Genomic DNA, 15,978 nt, shown 5'->3' with positions numbered 1-15,978 from the left:
CAAATATGCATATTTGTATACATGTATATTTTTTAAATTATTTTTTTTTTATTTCCTCCTCTTTTTGCCCATTCTTCGTGTTGATATTATTATCGTTGCATTTGCAAATAAAACCGTTACCACGGCAAAGAACAACAAAACAAACAAACAAACCCAAAAAGCTAACAAGCAACCAAACTCCCAAAACAAAACAAAATAAACAAAAATAATATTTAAAAAACCCCACAACAGTTGACATTCCAGTACACTCCAGGTTCCTGTGTTTCTCCCCAGGTTCTCATCCTTGGCCTGGACCTAAGTACTTTTCTACATCCGTTACTTACAGAGTAAGTTGTGAATCTCTTGTTCGTTTAAGTAGGTGTGTGAGCATGTATTGATGTGCGTGTATGTTTGTGTGTTTGCTTGTGAGTATCTATGTGTACGCGTGCATGTATTTGTGTGGGTATATGTGCCCTCTCTGTATGTGCGTATGTGTGTGTGTGTGTGTGTGTGTGTGTGTGTGTGTGTGTGTGTGTGTGTGTGTGTGTGTGTGTGTGTGTGTGTGAGTTTCTGTGTTCATGCAATGTCTTTGGACGGATGCATGTCTGTTTATGCGTTTCTATTTGTTTGTGTGTGTTTGTGGCATGAGTGTGATGTGTGTGTGTTTGTGTGTGTGTGTGTGTGTGTGTGTGTGTGTGTGTGTGTGTGTGTGTGCGTGCACGCATGTGAGCACACCTGTGTATGTGTGTGTTTGTCTCGGTTTGTGATCATATGCACACGGTGTGTTTATTTTATATGTATGTGGATGTCAAACACGTGTGACTTTAATATTTTTTCTATGAGACGTCTTCACGAATCCATGCAAGGGCGACATCATTCAGTATCAATAATGCTGACTCCTCCTTCACTAATTCAAAGGATGTTGGATGTTACTAAATGGAAACTTTGGGAAAACGTTCATCTATAAAGGGAGGTTAGGAGGAAGAAAGAACACTTTCATCATTGTAATGTCGTTTTATGGAATAAACCTCCTTATTTATGCTTTTCTGGGGTACGACCGAGCCAAGCTGCTATGGAATCATGATATGATATATGTCGTCGAACAACTCAAGTTCTGAAATGTCCTCTCGTAGATTAGAACCTGGATTTACTAAGAACTCCAAGCAATTCTGTCATCCTCTTGATTTCATCGCACTTGAAGACCAGTCGCTACCCTAAAATTACAAAGTTCTGTGTGCTCAGTCCCATGTTTTGAGAAATTCGTCTTTAACATTTGTGTTACGACGCGGTGGAATCAGGCGCTCGTCCATTTCTGGGCATGTGGAATTTTGGTATAATTTAAAAGCATGTTCATTTGTCTTGCTTTTTGTGAAAAAAATACTCATCTATAATGAATAGAAGTCGAGATATTTGCGATTGAAAGAGGTGGGGGTCGCCTAGTTTCAGGGGTAAAATTAGCAAGAATATGGCCGGCGGCTTCCAAAGCTTTAGAGTCCTTAGAGACTGGAAACTTACTTTTTGTGTGTGGCCTAAATCAACATGTTACAGTAACATTCACATAGAAATGGTTTTTAAATGGACCTCAAGGGTGCTGAGCCAAAATAAGACAATTAGAAAATTATTGTCAATCGGCCCAAAAAATGCAGATTTCTGATTTCACCACGCTGCCTCACATTTTCACAACATATGTCAAGCTTTTTCGAATACAATTCTTGGAATATCTTGATAACGACTCCGAAAAACCTTACAATATTGATAATGCAGATAGAACATTAAATGTTTCTGACCTCTTGGTCTTAGTAACTCAGAATGGCCAAAAATATCAGGTAGAATTTTGTACCGCTACGGCAGTGCAGTATCTGCACAGTCTTGCTTATTTCCTCTGTTGGCCTACACAGCTTCTGCCGTAGTGGTCATGGGGTTGGCCATGTTTTATATCTTTGGGATCTGCGTGTCCTGCCATAATGGAAGGAAGATATTATGTTCCAGTTTGGTCTGCTTCATCATACTTATAATCTGGTTTGTTTGTTTTATTTAAGTAAGGAGAAGCACATTGACACAATAATGGCATTTGTGAGATAGCGTGGTGAAATCAGGCATTCGTACAAATAATGAAATTTATTAAAATTGAAGAGATTGTCATTTCCGCTAGTGTGGCATTTTTTAAATTGAATTTTTGTTTTTGTCTCAATATCTTTTACGTCCAGGTAAGAACGCATGACTGTGTGTATTTACCGAAAAACACTGAGTGAAGGCACAAAAAATGTAAACTTTCAGTTTCCACCGATTCTCAAGCTATGGAAACAACCAAACTTTGGGGACAATTCTCTCGTTAATTTTATCTCAGAAACCAGGCGACCCCTAGCTCCTTCAATCACAAATATCTTGACTTGTACACGAGATAAAAGGGTATTTTTTCATCAAAAGCAAGACAAACAAACAAGCTTTAAAACAATACGAATAACTCCCCATGCCCAGAAATTGACCAGCGTCTGATTCCACTGCGTGATGACAGATTTAGTGCTGGGGAAAAAGGTAAGACAGACAGAAAGAAACATCAGGAGGAAAGTAAAGCGGCAGGACGTACTAGTGGTACTCTCCAACTACTCGTTGACATTTTGCTGACTGACTGTATACGTTTAATTCATCTGTACATATTATCTTCTGGGTCTCCAATGTAGGGCTCACATAAAACACGTCCAGAACCGCAGTGAGGAGTCTGAGTGGCGAGGGTACATGCTAGTGGCGGCTCTGTTGCTTCACTCGGTGATGGAGACAGGTCTTCAGAGTTGGCTCAACCTAGGGCGCAACCGAATGATGGATTCCGCCACTTCAGCAATGCACATGGCGTTGTTAAAGAAGGTAGCTTGATGTGTTTTAGTTGTTAGTTTTAGTAGAGATTTTACGGCGCTCGCAAATGCATAAGGTCATGTGAGCGCCACAAGATTAGAGGTGTTACAAGAGAGTAACAAACACAAAAAAGAAGGGGGGGGGGGATAAGGAAAATAGATCTTTGATAGGAAAGAAGGAGCCAACCACACCAGAGCACCCGCCAACCACCCACAGCTTGATGTGTGTCTGATATCTTTTTTTTAGTTTGTTGTTGTACATTTGACGCTCTGGGTGTGCAAAAAGGGCACGATTTGAACCAACGGTGTCTGTGGTGTAGCAAGCGGTAAAGTGCTTCGCTTTTGCACGGAGAAGACTCAACTTCGATTCTGAGCGGAGAGAAGTTTTTAACCGAGAATCTCGGTCGTTCTGCTGGAATGATGTATACCTCTCAGCGAGGGAAGGCCCAGACAGGGAGGGTCAGAAGCCCATCTCCTAAATGATGTACATTGTGCTCACGAGGGCGCTATAAAAGTCCATTTGGAACCCCCCCCCCCACCCTTCCCACATACACACATACATGCTTAAATTAAAAGAAAAACCTTTTTGCGCCTGACGTTACATACAGCGAACATAATGTGACTTTACGGGGATTTGAGACAAGGATATGCCTACTAGGACAAGTATGCTCTGAATGGGTGGAGTTTACTTCGCCCTGCTCGCGCGCAAATGGCAACTATTAAATGTGGAACTTTCGTGGTCTAGGCTTACGAGAAAACGAAGAAAAAAAAGAAAGACGGAAGAGACAATTATAATAATTAAACCCTGTATTCCACTATTGTTTTCATTCAAAAAATATTTTCACTCTCACTCTCTCTGTACCCAACCCAACCAATACCCTCCCCTCTCCCCATTACCGCCCCCCCCCTAAATCCCGCCCTTTTTGTCACATCCAGACATTGTCCATAAAGCAGACAGGCAAAGGGTCCACAGGCACGGGAGACCTGATCAACCTGATGGAGAGCCACTCCCACAAATTCCTTCGCTCAGGACACAACTTTTTCTCCATCGCGATAATACCCCTAAAGGTATGAGGTCTGCTAGTTCCGTTCTATGGCCGTACTTTGGTTATACATTTATTGCTGTTGTTGTTGCTGCTGTTGTTGTTGTTGTTATTATTATTATTATCATTATTATCATTATATTATTATTGTTGTTGTGTGTGTGTGTGGTAGCCTATCCGTTCGAAATGTTCGGAGCCCCGAAGAGTGTGCTCTTCGCCAGGGCCACCACCTCCGTTGGGTAGCGTATGAGGCAGTCCAACGTCCCTGAATCCTCCCCGAAGAGATGCCACCGCCGGGCCTCCGTGGCAGGGCATCTCTGCAGCCAGTGCTCCAAATCTTGGGGCTCCTCGCTGCGCAATGGACATATTGGGTCCGATGTTTTGTCTATTCTATTTTTGTAGGCCCGAAGCCCAGAGAAATGACCGGTCCTGATTTTTGCCAGTAATGACTGGTCACTGCGGGACATAATAAGAGCCTCTCGTTTTAAAGAAAATGCCCTGTATACTTCCTTCGTCCGCGTGTGGCATATAGGGGGTCTTTTGTAATTAGTTTTATCTGGGCGCACGCACTGTCATAAGTAATTTGGCGGCCTGGACCCGGCAGCGCTGTTGCCAGTTTGGCATTACTGTCAGCGAGATCATTGCCGAGGAAATCGCGGTGACCAGGGATCCACTGAATCGTGGGTTGAGGTATTGCATTATTTATGCGTAGTCGCAATTGGTCGAAGGATGGTGATGTTCCCACTAGTGCCATGCATAGTGATTGACTGTCGGTGAAGATAGCGACCGAGTTGGATGCATCGCACTCTTTGTCAATCCAGTCAATGGCCATTTCCAAGGCTCTCCTTTCTTCCTCGAAAGAGCACGTAAATATGGCACCTTTCTCCCTCAATGTCTCGACAACGTTGTGATGACGACTCCAGCGCCGCCGTCCGTTGTTCCTGCCCTAGCCGAGCCGTCAGTGTAGATATTGTACTGTGCGCCAAGCTCTCGTGCTCGACGAACAGCAGCGCTTTGAATCTTCCCACTGGAGTCACTCCTTCTGCTTATGCCGTACAGGTGGGGGAAAGTGATGTCGGGGTTGATTCCACGTTCCCAGGGCCTGGTTTCGAAGTAAGTGATGGGCCTCCTCTCGCAGTCGAACAGATGTGGGCTCTTTTTGCTGACGTCTTCGGCCCTTTTCGGAAATCCCTGCGTCCTTTTAGGCGTCTGTGCACTTGTTCCGTTGCCGCAATTCGTCGAGGGTGGTCGTTGTTCAGTCGGAGGGCCTTCTCTCTTGATCGGAGACAGTTAGCATTTATGGTGGACTGAATGCTTGGGACCCCCGTTTCAGCTCGAAGTGCCTCGATCGGTGAGGACTGGGCTTGGGTGGTAATCACTCGCAGACATCTGTTTTGAATCACCTCCAGATTATTTATCAGAGTTTTGCTCAGCCACGGTTGCCAGCTGCTGCTCGCAAAGTTGAGAACACTTTGTATATGAGTGAGGTAGACCTTGCGTAGGTCGTCTTTCCTCCATCCCCATCTTGAGTGCGCTACAGCGCCGAGCATCCTCATCTTCTGTGTGGCCTTAGCTATTACTGTCTCAACCTGTTTCCTGAACGTGAGCCTGCGGTCGAGTGTGACTCTCAGGAGTCTTGCGTAGGGCTCATACCTAATTGACGAATTATTAATCGTGATGCACGGCTTCCATTCCGAGTCAGATGTTGCGAGCGTGAAGAATGTTGTCTCGCTCTTTGAGCCGTTTAGCGTGAGTTTCCATCGCCTGCTCCAGTCAGCAACGATGTCCACCGCTCTTTGTGCCAGGCTTTCGGCGTCTCGTGTCGTGCGTGATGAAGCGAGGATGGAGACGTCGTCAGCGTAGAGTGAAATTGTGAGATCGTCCGGAAGTAGTTTCGCCAGTTCGTCCATATAAAAAAGGAAGAGGATGGGTGCCAGGACCGAACCTTGTGGGAGACCTTTGTTCATTTTCCTGCTATTACTCAGTATTCCATTGAATCGGACTCTGGCTTGACGATTTTGAAGGAAGTCATTCAGCCGTAAAACGTATGTATCTGGGATACCTCTGTCCAGGAGGGTGAGGAGTAGGTGTTCTCGCCAGACCGTGTCGTATGCCTTTGAAAAATCGAGGAGGACGAGTAGCGATTTCTCCTTCTTTTGGAAGCCATCGGAAATCTGCGTAATTCTCAGAATTTGGTCTTCCACACATCTCCCCTTCCTGAAACCAGCCTGCAGTTCGGAGAACCAGCCGTTCCGCTCGGCCATGTCGTACAGTCGTTCAGATACCATTCTCTCCATAACTTTGATGACACAGGATGTGAGGCTTATCGGTCTAAACGACGTTAGTTCCGATGCTGGTTTGGAGGTCTTGAGGAGGGGGACAATGATGGCGTCTTTCCAGACTTGTGGGACATCAGCTATTTTTCGAGTTTCCTAGGCGCGACAGCGAAGCGCGTAAAACTGAGTGCCCATTGGGGGATCGACAAACCGATCACCAACCGATCGTCCGACGCATCGCGTGAAAACAAACGCGTTTGGGTTTTTTTTCGACGAGTTGAGTGATCGGTTTGTGCTACGATGGCCGCTTTGCTTCCTCAGTCTGGTTAGCTAACCGAACCGAACCAATCGTGCCTATGGGCTCTGGGTCTAATCTCTACACCACAGACGCTTGTGGGCCTACCTCTTCTCTCTGCTTTTCTTTCTCACTTTTTGTAGTTGTCCTCTCTCTCTCCACTCCTATCTCTTGCCTGTAGCAGATGAACGACGTAGTGTGAACTGTTTTTAACCTGAGTTCACATCTTAGCCATCGTCGTTTATGGTAAACGAGTTCGATTTCTGAGTGTAGAAGCTGCCATCATATCCTTCAAATGTGGTGCTGTGTGTCACTTAACCTTGTTACATTATAGCCTTGAAAGAACGGTGGGAGCAGCCGGACCCTTAACTGATTTGAATTATAACGATGGGAGCAGCCGGACCCTTAACTGATTTGAATTATAACGATGGGAGCAGCCGGACCCTTAACTGATTTGAATTATAACGATGGGAGCAGCCGGACCCTTAACTGATTTGAATTATAACGATGGGAGCAGCCGGACCTCAAAATGATTTCGATTGTAACAATGGGTTTAGTTATTCTAGTTAAGTGTTTTCCGGCCCATGCAACTGCGTAAGGTCAAATGAGCGCGCGGGACACATTCAACATTTTAGGTATTAGTAGGAAGTCATTTGGAATTTTGCCCAGGTAGCGACCGAAGCCTACTCTTATTGATTTCGTACCTCCAGTGAATCTTTACTGTGCTCGCACAACTTAAAATTGCACATGGATCCTCTGAGTTTTTTTGCCCTTATCCGAGATGGCAAGGTGTTAGATCTTACACACTCTTAGACCATGGGTGTGTCTGAAGGCAGCAGCCAGAAGGAGCCAAGGGGTAGCAGTAGAAAGGCTGCAGAAAAAGTCAGGAGCCCAGAGGAGGGGGCAAAAGAGGGGAGGGGTGTGTGCTTAAAGTGGAGACGAAAGCAGAGGACAAAACATGGTTAGGGAGCAGGAAGGGAAGTGAAAGGAGATGATTTTAGAGATGAAATTTTCCGTCGCTGTCAGGTTTCTGAACCCGGGTCCTATAGAATGAGAGCCGAACACTGTAACCTCTAGACCACGAGAGGCCCCCCCCCCACTATATATATATACATAATACCGATGGGGTGCATAAAACTATTGCAATGACTTGAAACACAGACATCACGTCCTACAACCTCTCATGGCAGGTGATGCTGAGCCTTTACCTCCTGTACTTCCGGCTGGGTGTCGGAGCGTTTGCCGGACTGACAATCATGCTGCTACTCTTACCTGTCAACTCATGGGTAGCAGCCCGCCTCCTAAAGATACATGGCCAGAGAACGGAGTTGAGGGACAAAAGAACTAAAGCACTCACTGAACTACTTAACGGCATCAAGGTACTACTTTGTAGCTAAGATTGTGAGTGCACTGCTGTGTTGAGAAGTGGTTGTTGAGCGTTGGTCACATCCCCATATTGTTGCTCTGCATTGGTGTAATATTTGCGTTTTGGTATTCTTGGTTTGTATTTTGTGCGCTTAATTTTGTATAAAATTTATTCGTGTATTTTTGCTGTCGTAAACAACATTTCCCACCCGTGATCAATAAAGTGTTTATTATTATTATTATTCACTATTTATTATTACGAGACATTCCTGAACGTAGATGTTGGAGACGCCCTATCACTACTATCAGTCGGAAGTCTCGACTTTTCAGTACCAATAATGTGTTGAAGAAAAGTCGTTAAGTGCCTACCATAGAGACGATTATTCGGTCCAAAGCAAAGGGGGACTTCTTCTGTCTGTCTTTGTGATTTACGCTTACATATTCTCATTTATGTGCACATGTTTATGCATTTATGTTTACATACATACGTTTAAAAAATCAAGTTGGCCATACTTTATTTAAGAAAAGTATATCTCTCTGAGGCGCACATATAGTTTGTTCTTATAAGTAAAGTACTGAAACATTGGTTATAATACCCTTATTTAGTACGAATATATTTGAACAATAATACTTTGAATATTATATTGCCATTCATAAGGTCTTTCCAGGCACCCGTTCTAAATCAGGAATGTGAAGTTTACACGTTTAGAATAACATTAAAATGTGTCATGACGAGGTAGAATCAGGCTCTCGTCAGTTTTTGGGTACATGGGGTTACTGGCGTCATCTTAAAGCTTGTTTACTTGTCCTGCTTTCGATGAAAAACTGATATATCTATCTTCAATGGCCGTTGAATTATTTTGGATTGAAGCAGGCGGGGGTCACTTGGTTTCCGAAGTAACATTAGAGAGACAATGGCCGCCAAAGTTTGGCGACTTCCAAACTTGAGAGTCCTAGGAAACTGTAAATTTCCATTTTTGTGCCTTTCATCACAGTTTTTCCCAGTAAAGGCCGCCCAGTAATGTGTTTTTAACTGAACGTAGCCTACAATGTGTTGAGCACCCCCCCCCCCCAAAAAAAAAGCCAAATGGGAAAAGAAATGCCGTTTTCTTCAATATCATTATTTTGAACAGCGCCTGATTTCACCACAATGCCTCCCTCACAAACATTTTTTTGCTCCTTGAATTTTTAATTTCACTTTTTGCCAAAAGCAAACGAGAGTGTATGTGTTGATGAAAATGGTTATGTTTCATTATAAGCATATTATTTTAAATATTGGCCGGCTTTATTAGCTGTTTTCTTTTTACAAATCTATCTCCAGGCTATCAAACTGTATGCATGGGAAGAACCATTTATCAAAAAAATCAAGGACATTTGGAACTCTGAAATGGCACTGAAGAGCAAGATTGCTATAACGGAAAGCGGCCTGACAGTGATCAGCCGCGCTGTACCTTTTCTGGTAACTTACTCGTTGTATAACATGCATTGTAGCACTCTAGAAGAAGTTTATCCTCATACTCCAGTCCGTACCTACAATTCAGAATTAAATGTTTGAGCTAGTTGATCCTTTTTAGTATTTTTGACCTGAACAGCATGGAATAGCATACAGTGGCGTAAAAAAGAACTTTAAAATGTAATCACCCAATTATCGTTTTGAAGCCCTGCACTACCTACCCATGCAATACACTAATTTAAAGCAAAACAAATTCTGCATCATCTTTAATATTTCATGTTAAAAGACATTAAAAATATGGTCACTCAAAACTGACCTTAAAAAGTCAGGCTTTTCAAAATTGTGCGAAATCAAAGAAACGTTATAGTGCTTGTATGTGTATTGAGGTCCATTAACACTGATGGTACGGACATGTACTGAATATCAAATGAAAAGAGAATATTATTGACTCTGCAATGAACAGCATCTTCTGATGATATTTTCAAACAGAGAAGTCACATCCAAACCTGGACTTAACATTACATGTCCTCATTAGTGTAATTTTTGTTTCGTTTAAGAGCTATTGACACGAAACCTTTTTCTTTGGACATGGACTGTGTTAGTTAGATTTTGGACGTAAACATCTGTCAAGGAAGAACAGAGGCCTCCAGACTGCCATGGTTTGGGGTGGTCTGGGGTGGAATAAACGAAACTGCCCTTATGTGAATCACCGGATGGTTTAGTTTAATGGACTGCATCACGCAAGTGCCGGAACGTCACGTCTTACCCTGATTATTATTTGCATTGCAGGTGCGTGTGTGTAGTTTTGCCCTGTTTATCTACATGAACGGGCAGCTCCAGCCGTCCACTGCCTTTGTGGCCATCTCGCTCTTCCAAAAGCTAAACCGCCCCCTCAACGATCTAGTGTTCACCCTGCCGTCCGTCACAGAGGGAAAGATCGCCTACCGCAAGCTGCAAGACTTCCTCACCAAGGCAGACGCTGAGGAGTATGTAGTGCATAAAGAACTGTCAGACGAAGGTACAAGGGTGAATGTAATCATGATCACTAAGTTGATAGCATTTGTACAGCGCGTATTCCCGCTCGACAGCATGCTCTATGCGCTTTACACACTATTATTATTTTTACCCCAGCAGACCATAGAACACTCAGAAACAACCTCCGCTTCTCGGGAAGCATGCAGTGCAAGCAACTGATTAAGCGCTCACACACTAACAAAATGACAAGATCTTTCAATATCTATAGCTGGGTACCCATTCCCACCTGGGTGAAGTGACGAACACAAATTCGGACCCCTGACGGGATTCAAACCCACGACCTTCGGTTGCGAGTCTGAGAGCTTAACCACAATGCCACCGACGCCATGTAAAGTTAGGTACTTCATTCAAAACTTATCTGACATAGTACCAAGGAGGTTATAGTTATGGAGGTTGCTGAGAACCGCAAATCCTGGAGATAGAGAGAGAGAGAGAGGGGGGGGGGGAGAAGAGAGAAAGAGAGAGAGAGAGGAGGGGAGAGAAGGGAGAAAGAGAAAGAAAGACAGAGAGTGTGAGAGAGAGAGAGAGAGAGAGAGAGAGAGGAGGGGAGAGAGAGAGAGAGAGAGAGAGAGAGAGAGAGAGAGAAAGGGGAGGTGGGGGTCTATTTAATTGGGATTCTGAAGTCCTTGCTTAGTACGCACACCAAGGGGCTCCATTCTGTGTGAGGCACCGCCATTTTTGGTTGAGTCCGGCCTGGGAAATTCTCTCAACTCTCTACCCAGGAGCCAGGATTTTATACTTGAAAGACGATTTTATCTTGTTTCAATAATTTAAAAAATTGGGAGAGGGGTGGGGCGGGGGGAGGAGGTGTATCAATACTTTTATAAAATCGCAGTAAATCAAGGCACAACAGCGGCAGTTAGTTTTGGTAATTCTTTCATCATAGCTGTTAAAGGCCTTGAAGGCAACTATTACTACAAAAAAGTATTTCTATATAACGCATAATAAGGATAAGCTTAATGTAAGTGCTGCAAATCCTATTTGTTTCTCAATGATTTTGTTTTGCATAGCTTTTATTATCAACATATTTTAAAAATTGTATTGTTTGTCAGCTTTCCATCGAAATAGAATAGGGTTCACGTGTTTTGGGTTGTTGTTGTTGTTGTTTGCTGTTTCTTTAATTTTTTTTCAGTGATATTGTTTGTCGAATATCCTTTGAAATAGAAAATGGAATTTTCGAAAAGGCGATAACCATCTAATAACTTGCAGTATTTGGTATTATCCAGTGTACATCGAACTATTGTATGATAAAAAGGTATTCGGTGCTTGGTCTTTTCTAGGTCCGGCCGCGGCTATTGAGGATGGGACCTTCACATGGGAGGCTGGACGATCCCAAGCCACTCTGACAGAGTAAGACTAAATGTGTAGAATCTATACGTATTTTGTCGCGCGGCTCTCGTGATCTAAAGGTACGGTGTTCGCCTCTCATTAAATAGATCCCGGGTTCGAAACTTGACAGCGGTTGAAACAACTTCTTTATTATTGTCTCCTTTTACCTCCTTTCCTGCTCTCTAACCATGTCCTGTAATCTATTTTCGTCTCCGCTTTCTTCAACCCCCCCCCCCTTTTTTGCCCCCTGCTATGGGCGCCTGACTCTTTTTGCGGCTTTTTTACTGCTGCTCCCTGGCTCCTTCTTACTGCTGTCTTTCAGCCACACCCCTGGTCTTAGGGTAGGTTAGATATAATACCTAGCCTTCTCAGATAAGGGCGACAAAATCTCGGAGGTGCCGTGTGCAAGTTGCGTACGTTAAAGATCCCTTTGTGGTCCTAACTTTGATAAAAGGGGAAAAAGAGACAGAGAGAGAGAGTGAGAGAGAGAGAGAGAAAGAGAGAGAGAGAGAGAGAGAGAGAGAGAGAGAGAGAGAGAGAGAGAGAGAAAGAGAGAGAGAGAGAGAGAGAGAGAGAAAGAGAGAGAGAGAGAGAGAGAGGGGAAAGAGTAAAGTTGGTAGGGTACGAGCACGCAGGCGTCACGAACAGAGTGATATTTGATTGCATTTTCTGTAATTCTTTGCAAATGAAGTTTTGATTTGACGGAAAATAAATGTTCTACATAAGAATGTGCTACCCTTCTCAGTTTTAATGCTTCTATTCGAACTGTTCATCCAGCCGAATAAGACCAGGTTGTTGATTATATTTTTTTCCCCGGCAATCAGCTCCACCTTTCCAGCTTTCATTAATATTGTTCCTATATCAACATCAAGTGCCAGATCTGTGGCAGACATCGGAGATCGTGGTACCCCATTCATTTGTTTGCCCGAATGCTCTCTAAAAATTGATCTTCCTCGTCATTCTTCTGTTTTGGCTCTATAAAAAGTTGTTTTTAGGGTCTACCTCTGGCTCGTTTGCCTTTAGCTTTGCCAGTGAGGAAAGTTTGATGTTCAAGGCCTTTATATGTTCGTGTATAATACCCTTGAATTCAAACAAGTCCTCGCAAACAAACGAAAAAACACTTGGGGAATAACGTGTGCAATGCTCTCTGTGTCCCCAGCGTGAACCTGTCTGTACCAGAGGGCGGTCTGGTCGCCATTGTCGGGGCGGTCGGAGCCGGGAAGTCCTCTCTTCTCTCTGCCCTGCTCGGGGAGATTGACAGACTCAGTGGCCACGTCTTGATGAAGGTGAACTCTAGGTTTTGTCTGTTTTAGTAAAGTTTTACGGCGCTTGCGCCTCCATTTACATGAACAATCTGAGCCCCCCATCCTGCTCCCCACGAGCTCTCGTAGGGCCTATATAACATCGCTCAGACCCTAGGCCTTCTCAGTCCAAAGCCAAGCTCAGACCCCATAATATATTTCAGTGCAAGCTTGTAAATTTCCTCACCGCCCAGACGCCTCCATGTGAGTCTCGGAAAGTACTCACTCGTCTGTTGAATTGCGAATGTCTTGTCTATGAGGTTCAGCCTCCCAGAGTGGGCACACGCAGTCCACGTTCGTTTACGTGGGAAGGGGGGACACTACTGCCACGAAGTCTAGTACTAAATATAACCTCTTTAGTTTGAGTAAAGTTTTGACACTATACCAATCAAAGAGGTTATAAAATATAGGTTAGTGATATAGCCTGCGGCAGTGACGTCACCTACGTAAACGAACGAGGGCTCTTTGTGCTCACTCTGTGACGCTGAGCATTGAAGAAAAGAACATTAACATTATGGTGAGCAATTTTCGAGACTCACGTGGAGTTTTGTGGGCATAGGTAAATTAATAAATGAGCCATTGCTTTTCACTTTGGTCTGTCCGCATAAAAATATTCTAGCTCATTCATTAATTTACCCTTGCCCACTCAGGTCATAAATACGATGAACGGTTTCTGTGTGATTATTTTGTAGTCGAGTTTTTTTTCCTGAAAAAAAAGCTTTCTATTTCATAGTCCGAATTAGTATTAATTAATCGGGCATTTCAGGGTCACACTGCCTATGTAGCACAAGAAGCATGGATCCTCCGAGCGACTGTCAAAGAAAATATACTGTTTGGGTCTTCTGTGAGTCCAGATATGTACCAGCAGACGATACGAGCGTGCGCCCTTACTCATGACCTCAAACTGTTGGTGGACGGCGAGGACACACTGCTTGGAGAGAAAGTGAGTGAAGTGATGTTGAATTCAGCGTACTGCCTGATCTAGTCTTGGTTCTCTTCAACTATATTATTATTTGAGTGGCATCGTTGTGAAAGCAGGCGCTCGTCAAAGTAATGAAATTGGAGAAATCGGCATTTCTGTCGTCCATTGGGTATTCTTCGAAAACCCGTTTACGTGAATAACAGATACAATTTAATGTTGATGTTTTTTAAAGACTATTCATGTGCGCACCTTACAAGATCTCCTCTAAAGGTTGTCTTTTGTTGCAATTTCGTAATTTTATTCGATAGAGATTAGAAACTCATCTAGGTGTCCCCCCCCCCCACTACTTCAATTTTCACCAGAGTCAACTGCGACTCTCTATCATCCTCGACAAATGCTTTACAACTTACAGCGCTTGATTTGATACCGGTACTGTGAAGTAAAGCGCTTGTTCGTATTGTACTTGTAATATCTTTTTAGTTTTGCAGTGGAGTGGAAGTTGTATTTTTCTTTTCTTTTTATTTTGAATGAATAGATGAAATAATTTATTTCGTTAAATATTTTCATCATCATCATCATCATCATCATCATCACCATCATCATCATCATCATCATCATCCGCATCATCATCATCATCATCATCATCATCATCATCATCATCATCATCATCATCGTCATCGTCGTCGTCGTCGTCGTCGTCGTCGTCGTCGTAACCTTCATCGAAACCTTTATTTCATAGTACAAAGTTGTCCTTCGTATGTTTTGCCCATTCAGTAGCTTGCGGCTTTGATAGTTTTTTTTCTCAAAAGTGCGCAGCTCTGATAGTTTCCCACTAGTTTTGGCCATCGTTTCAATTTTCATTTTCCAGGGCGTGACACTGTCCGGTGGTCAGAAACAGCGCGTGTCCCTGGCACGTGCGGTGTACAGCCAGGCTGACACTTACCTGCTGGACGACCCGCTGAGTGCAGTGGACAGTTATGTGGGCAAACACATCTTCCAGAACGTCATCGGCCCCGAGGGGATGCTGAGAAACAAGGTTCGTTTGTTCTGTTGAAATTTCGTTTTTCGATGAGAGCAACTTCAGTTTGTAGAATATTATATATATAATATACTTTTTTTTCTCTTTTTTTTGGTAAGGTCTCTCTCCCTTAAGGTCATATTAGCATGCGGGACACGTTAAGCGTTTTCAGTTGGTAAGAAATTTTGAATCTTGCCCGGTTCGCGGCTGAAGCCTTCTCTTATCGATTTTGGAACACCAAGGGATCTTTATCACGCGCAACTTGCTCACGTAACCTTAACTACCATAAGATCAGGGGTGCGACTGAAAGACAGCAATAAGAAGGAGCCGAAAAGTAGAGGTAGGAAGGCTGCATAGGAGAATGTTTAGACTCTGTAGATTGTCAAAAATTCAAAAATGAAAGAAGAACCGTTTTTACCGTGGTCAATGAGTTCCTACTCAAAGAAAATTCCAAACAAGTGTCGGTGACGACATGGGGTTTAGATGAGTGGTCACTGGGGAGTGTTCTTGCGAAAGACTCGATTGTTGAAAATTACATTAGTAAATATAATATTCACAACCGTATTTCTACGCATTATAAATATTTATTTTGCATGTCTGTCTCACTTTTGCCCGCTTCGTAAATGATCTGAATTGTGTTGATGGGGGCGAAAAAAGCATCTACATTAAAAAGGATTACTTATTCCTTTTCTGCAATAAATACCGTCATTGGCATGCAAAGGGGTTTCATGTTCTAGATTTTTTTTAGGACAACTCAATCGTCTTTTCCCGCAGATGTATCTTATAGTTGGTTCACTTTCGTCTGTCCGTGTTAAAATTTGTTAGCTCATTTATTAATTTATTCTTGTCCACGAAACTTCTCATGGCACTTTCCATAGGCGGCCGAAGCCTACTCGTATCGATTTTAGATCACCAAGGGATCTTTAACGTGCGCAGCTTGCACACGGAACCTCAGAGGTTTTTTTGCCCTTGTCCGAGAAGAATCGGTGAAGATTTTTTCTACCAGAAGATCAGGGGTGTGGCTGAAAGACAGCAGTAAGAAGGAGCCAAAAAGCAGCAGTAGAAAGGCCTCAGGAAGAGCCAGGAGCCCAGAGGAGGGGGGCAAAGGAGGTG

The 15,978-nt window shown here is 43.5% G+C and overlaps 1 protein-coding gene across 1 annotated transcript in view; it reads left to right on the top strand.

Moving 5' to 3' along the window:
* LOC101848682 (canalicular multispecific organic anion transporter 2) overlaps positions 1 to 15,978 on the top strand; it is a gene marked incomplete in the record, with an annotated part of 41,034 nt that overhangs the window by 8,224 nt on the left and 16,832 nt on the right. Inside the window, 10 exon segments of the mRNA XM_005105499.3 lie at positions 274 to 326; positions 2,661 to 2,841; positions 3,765 to 3,896; positions 7,633 to 7,821; positions 9,129 to 9,266; positions 10,050 to 10,278; positions 11,576 to 11,645; positions 12,784 to 12,910; positions 13,692 to 13,868; positions 14,716 to 14,883. Coding sequence (XP_005105556.2) covers positions 274 to 326; positions 2,661 to 2,841; positions 3,765 to 3,896; positions 7,633 to 7,821; positions 9,129 to 9,266; positions 10,050 to 10,278; positions 11,576 to 11,645; positions 12,784 to 12,910; positions 13,692 to 13,868; positions 14,716 to 14,883 — 1,464 coding nt within the window.

This window comes from Aplysia californica, unplaced genomic scaffold (assembly GCF_000002075.1).
Source record: "Aplysia californica isolate F4 #8 unplaced genomic scaffold, AplCal3.0 scaffold00473, whole genome shotgun sequence".
Taxonomy (NCBI): Eukaryota; Metazoa; Mollusca; class Gastropoda; order Aplysiida; family Aplysiidae; genus Aplysia; species Aplysia californica.
Note: the sequence above shows the minus strand (reverse complement) of the source record. Positions and strands in the feature narration are given on the sequence as shown.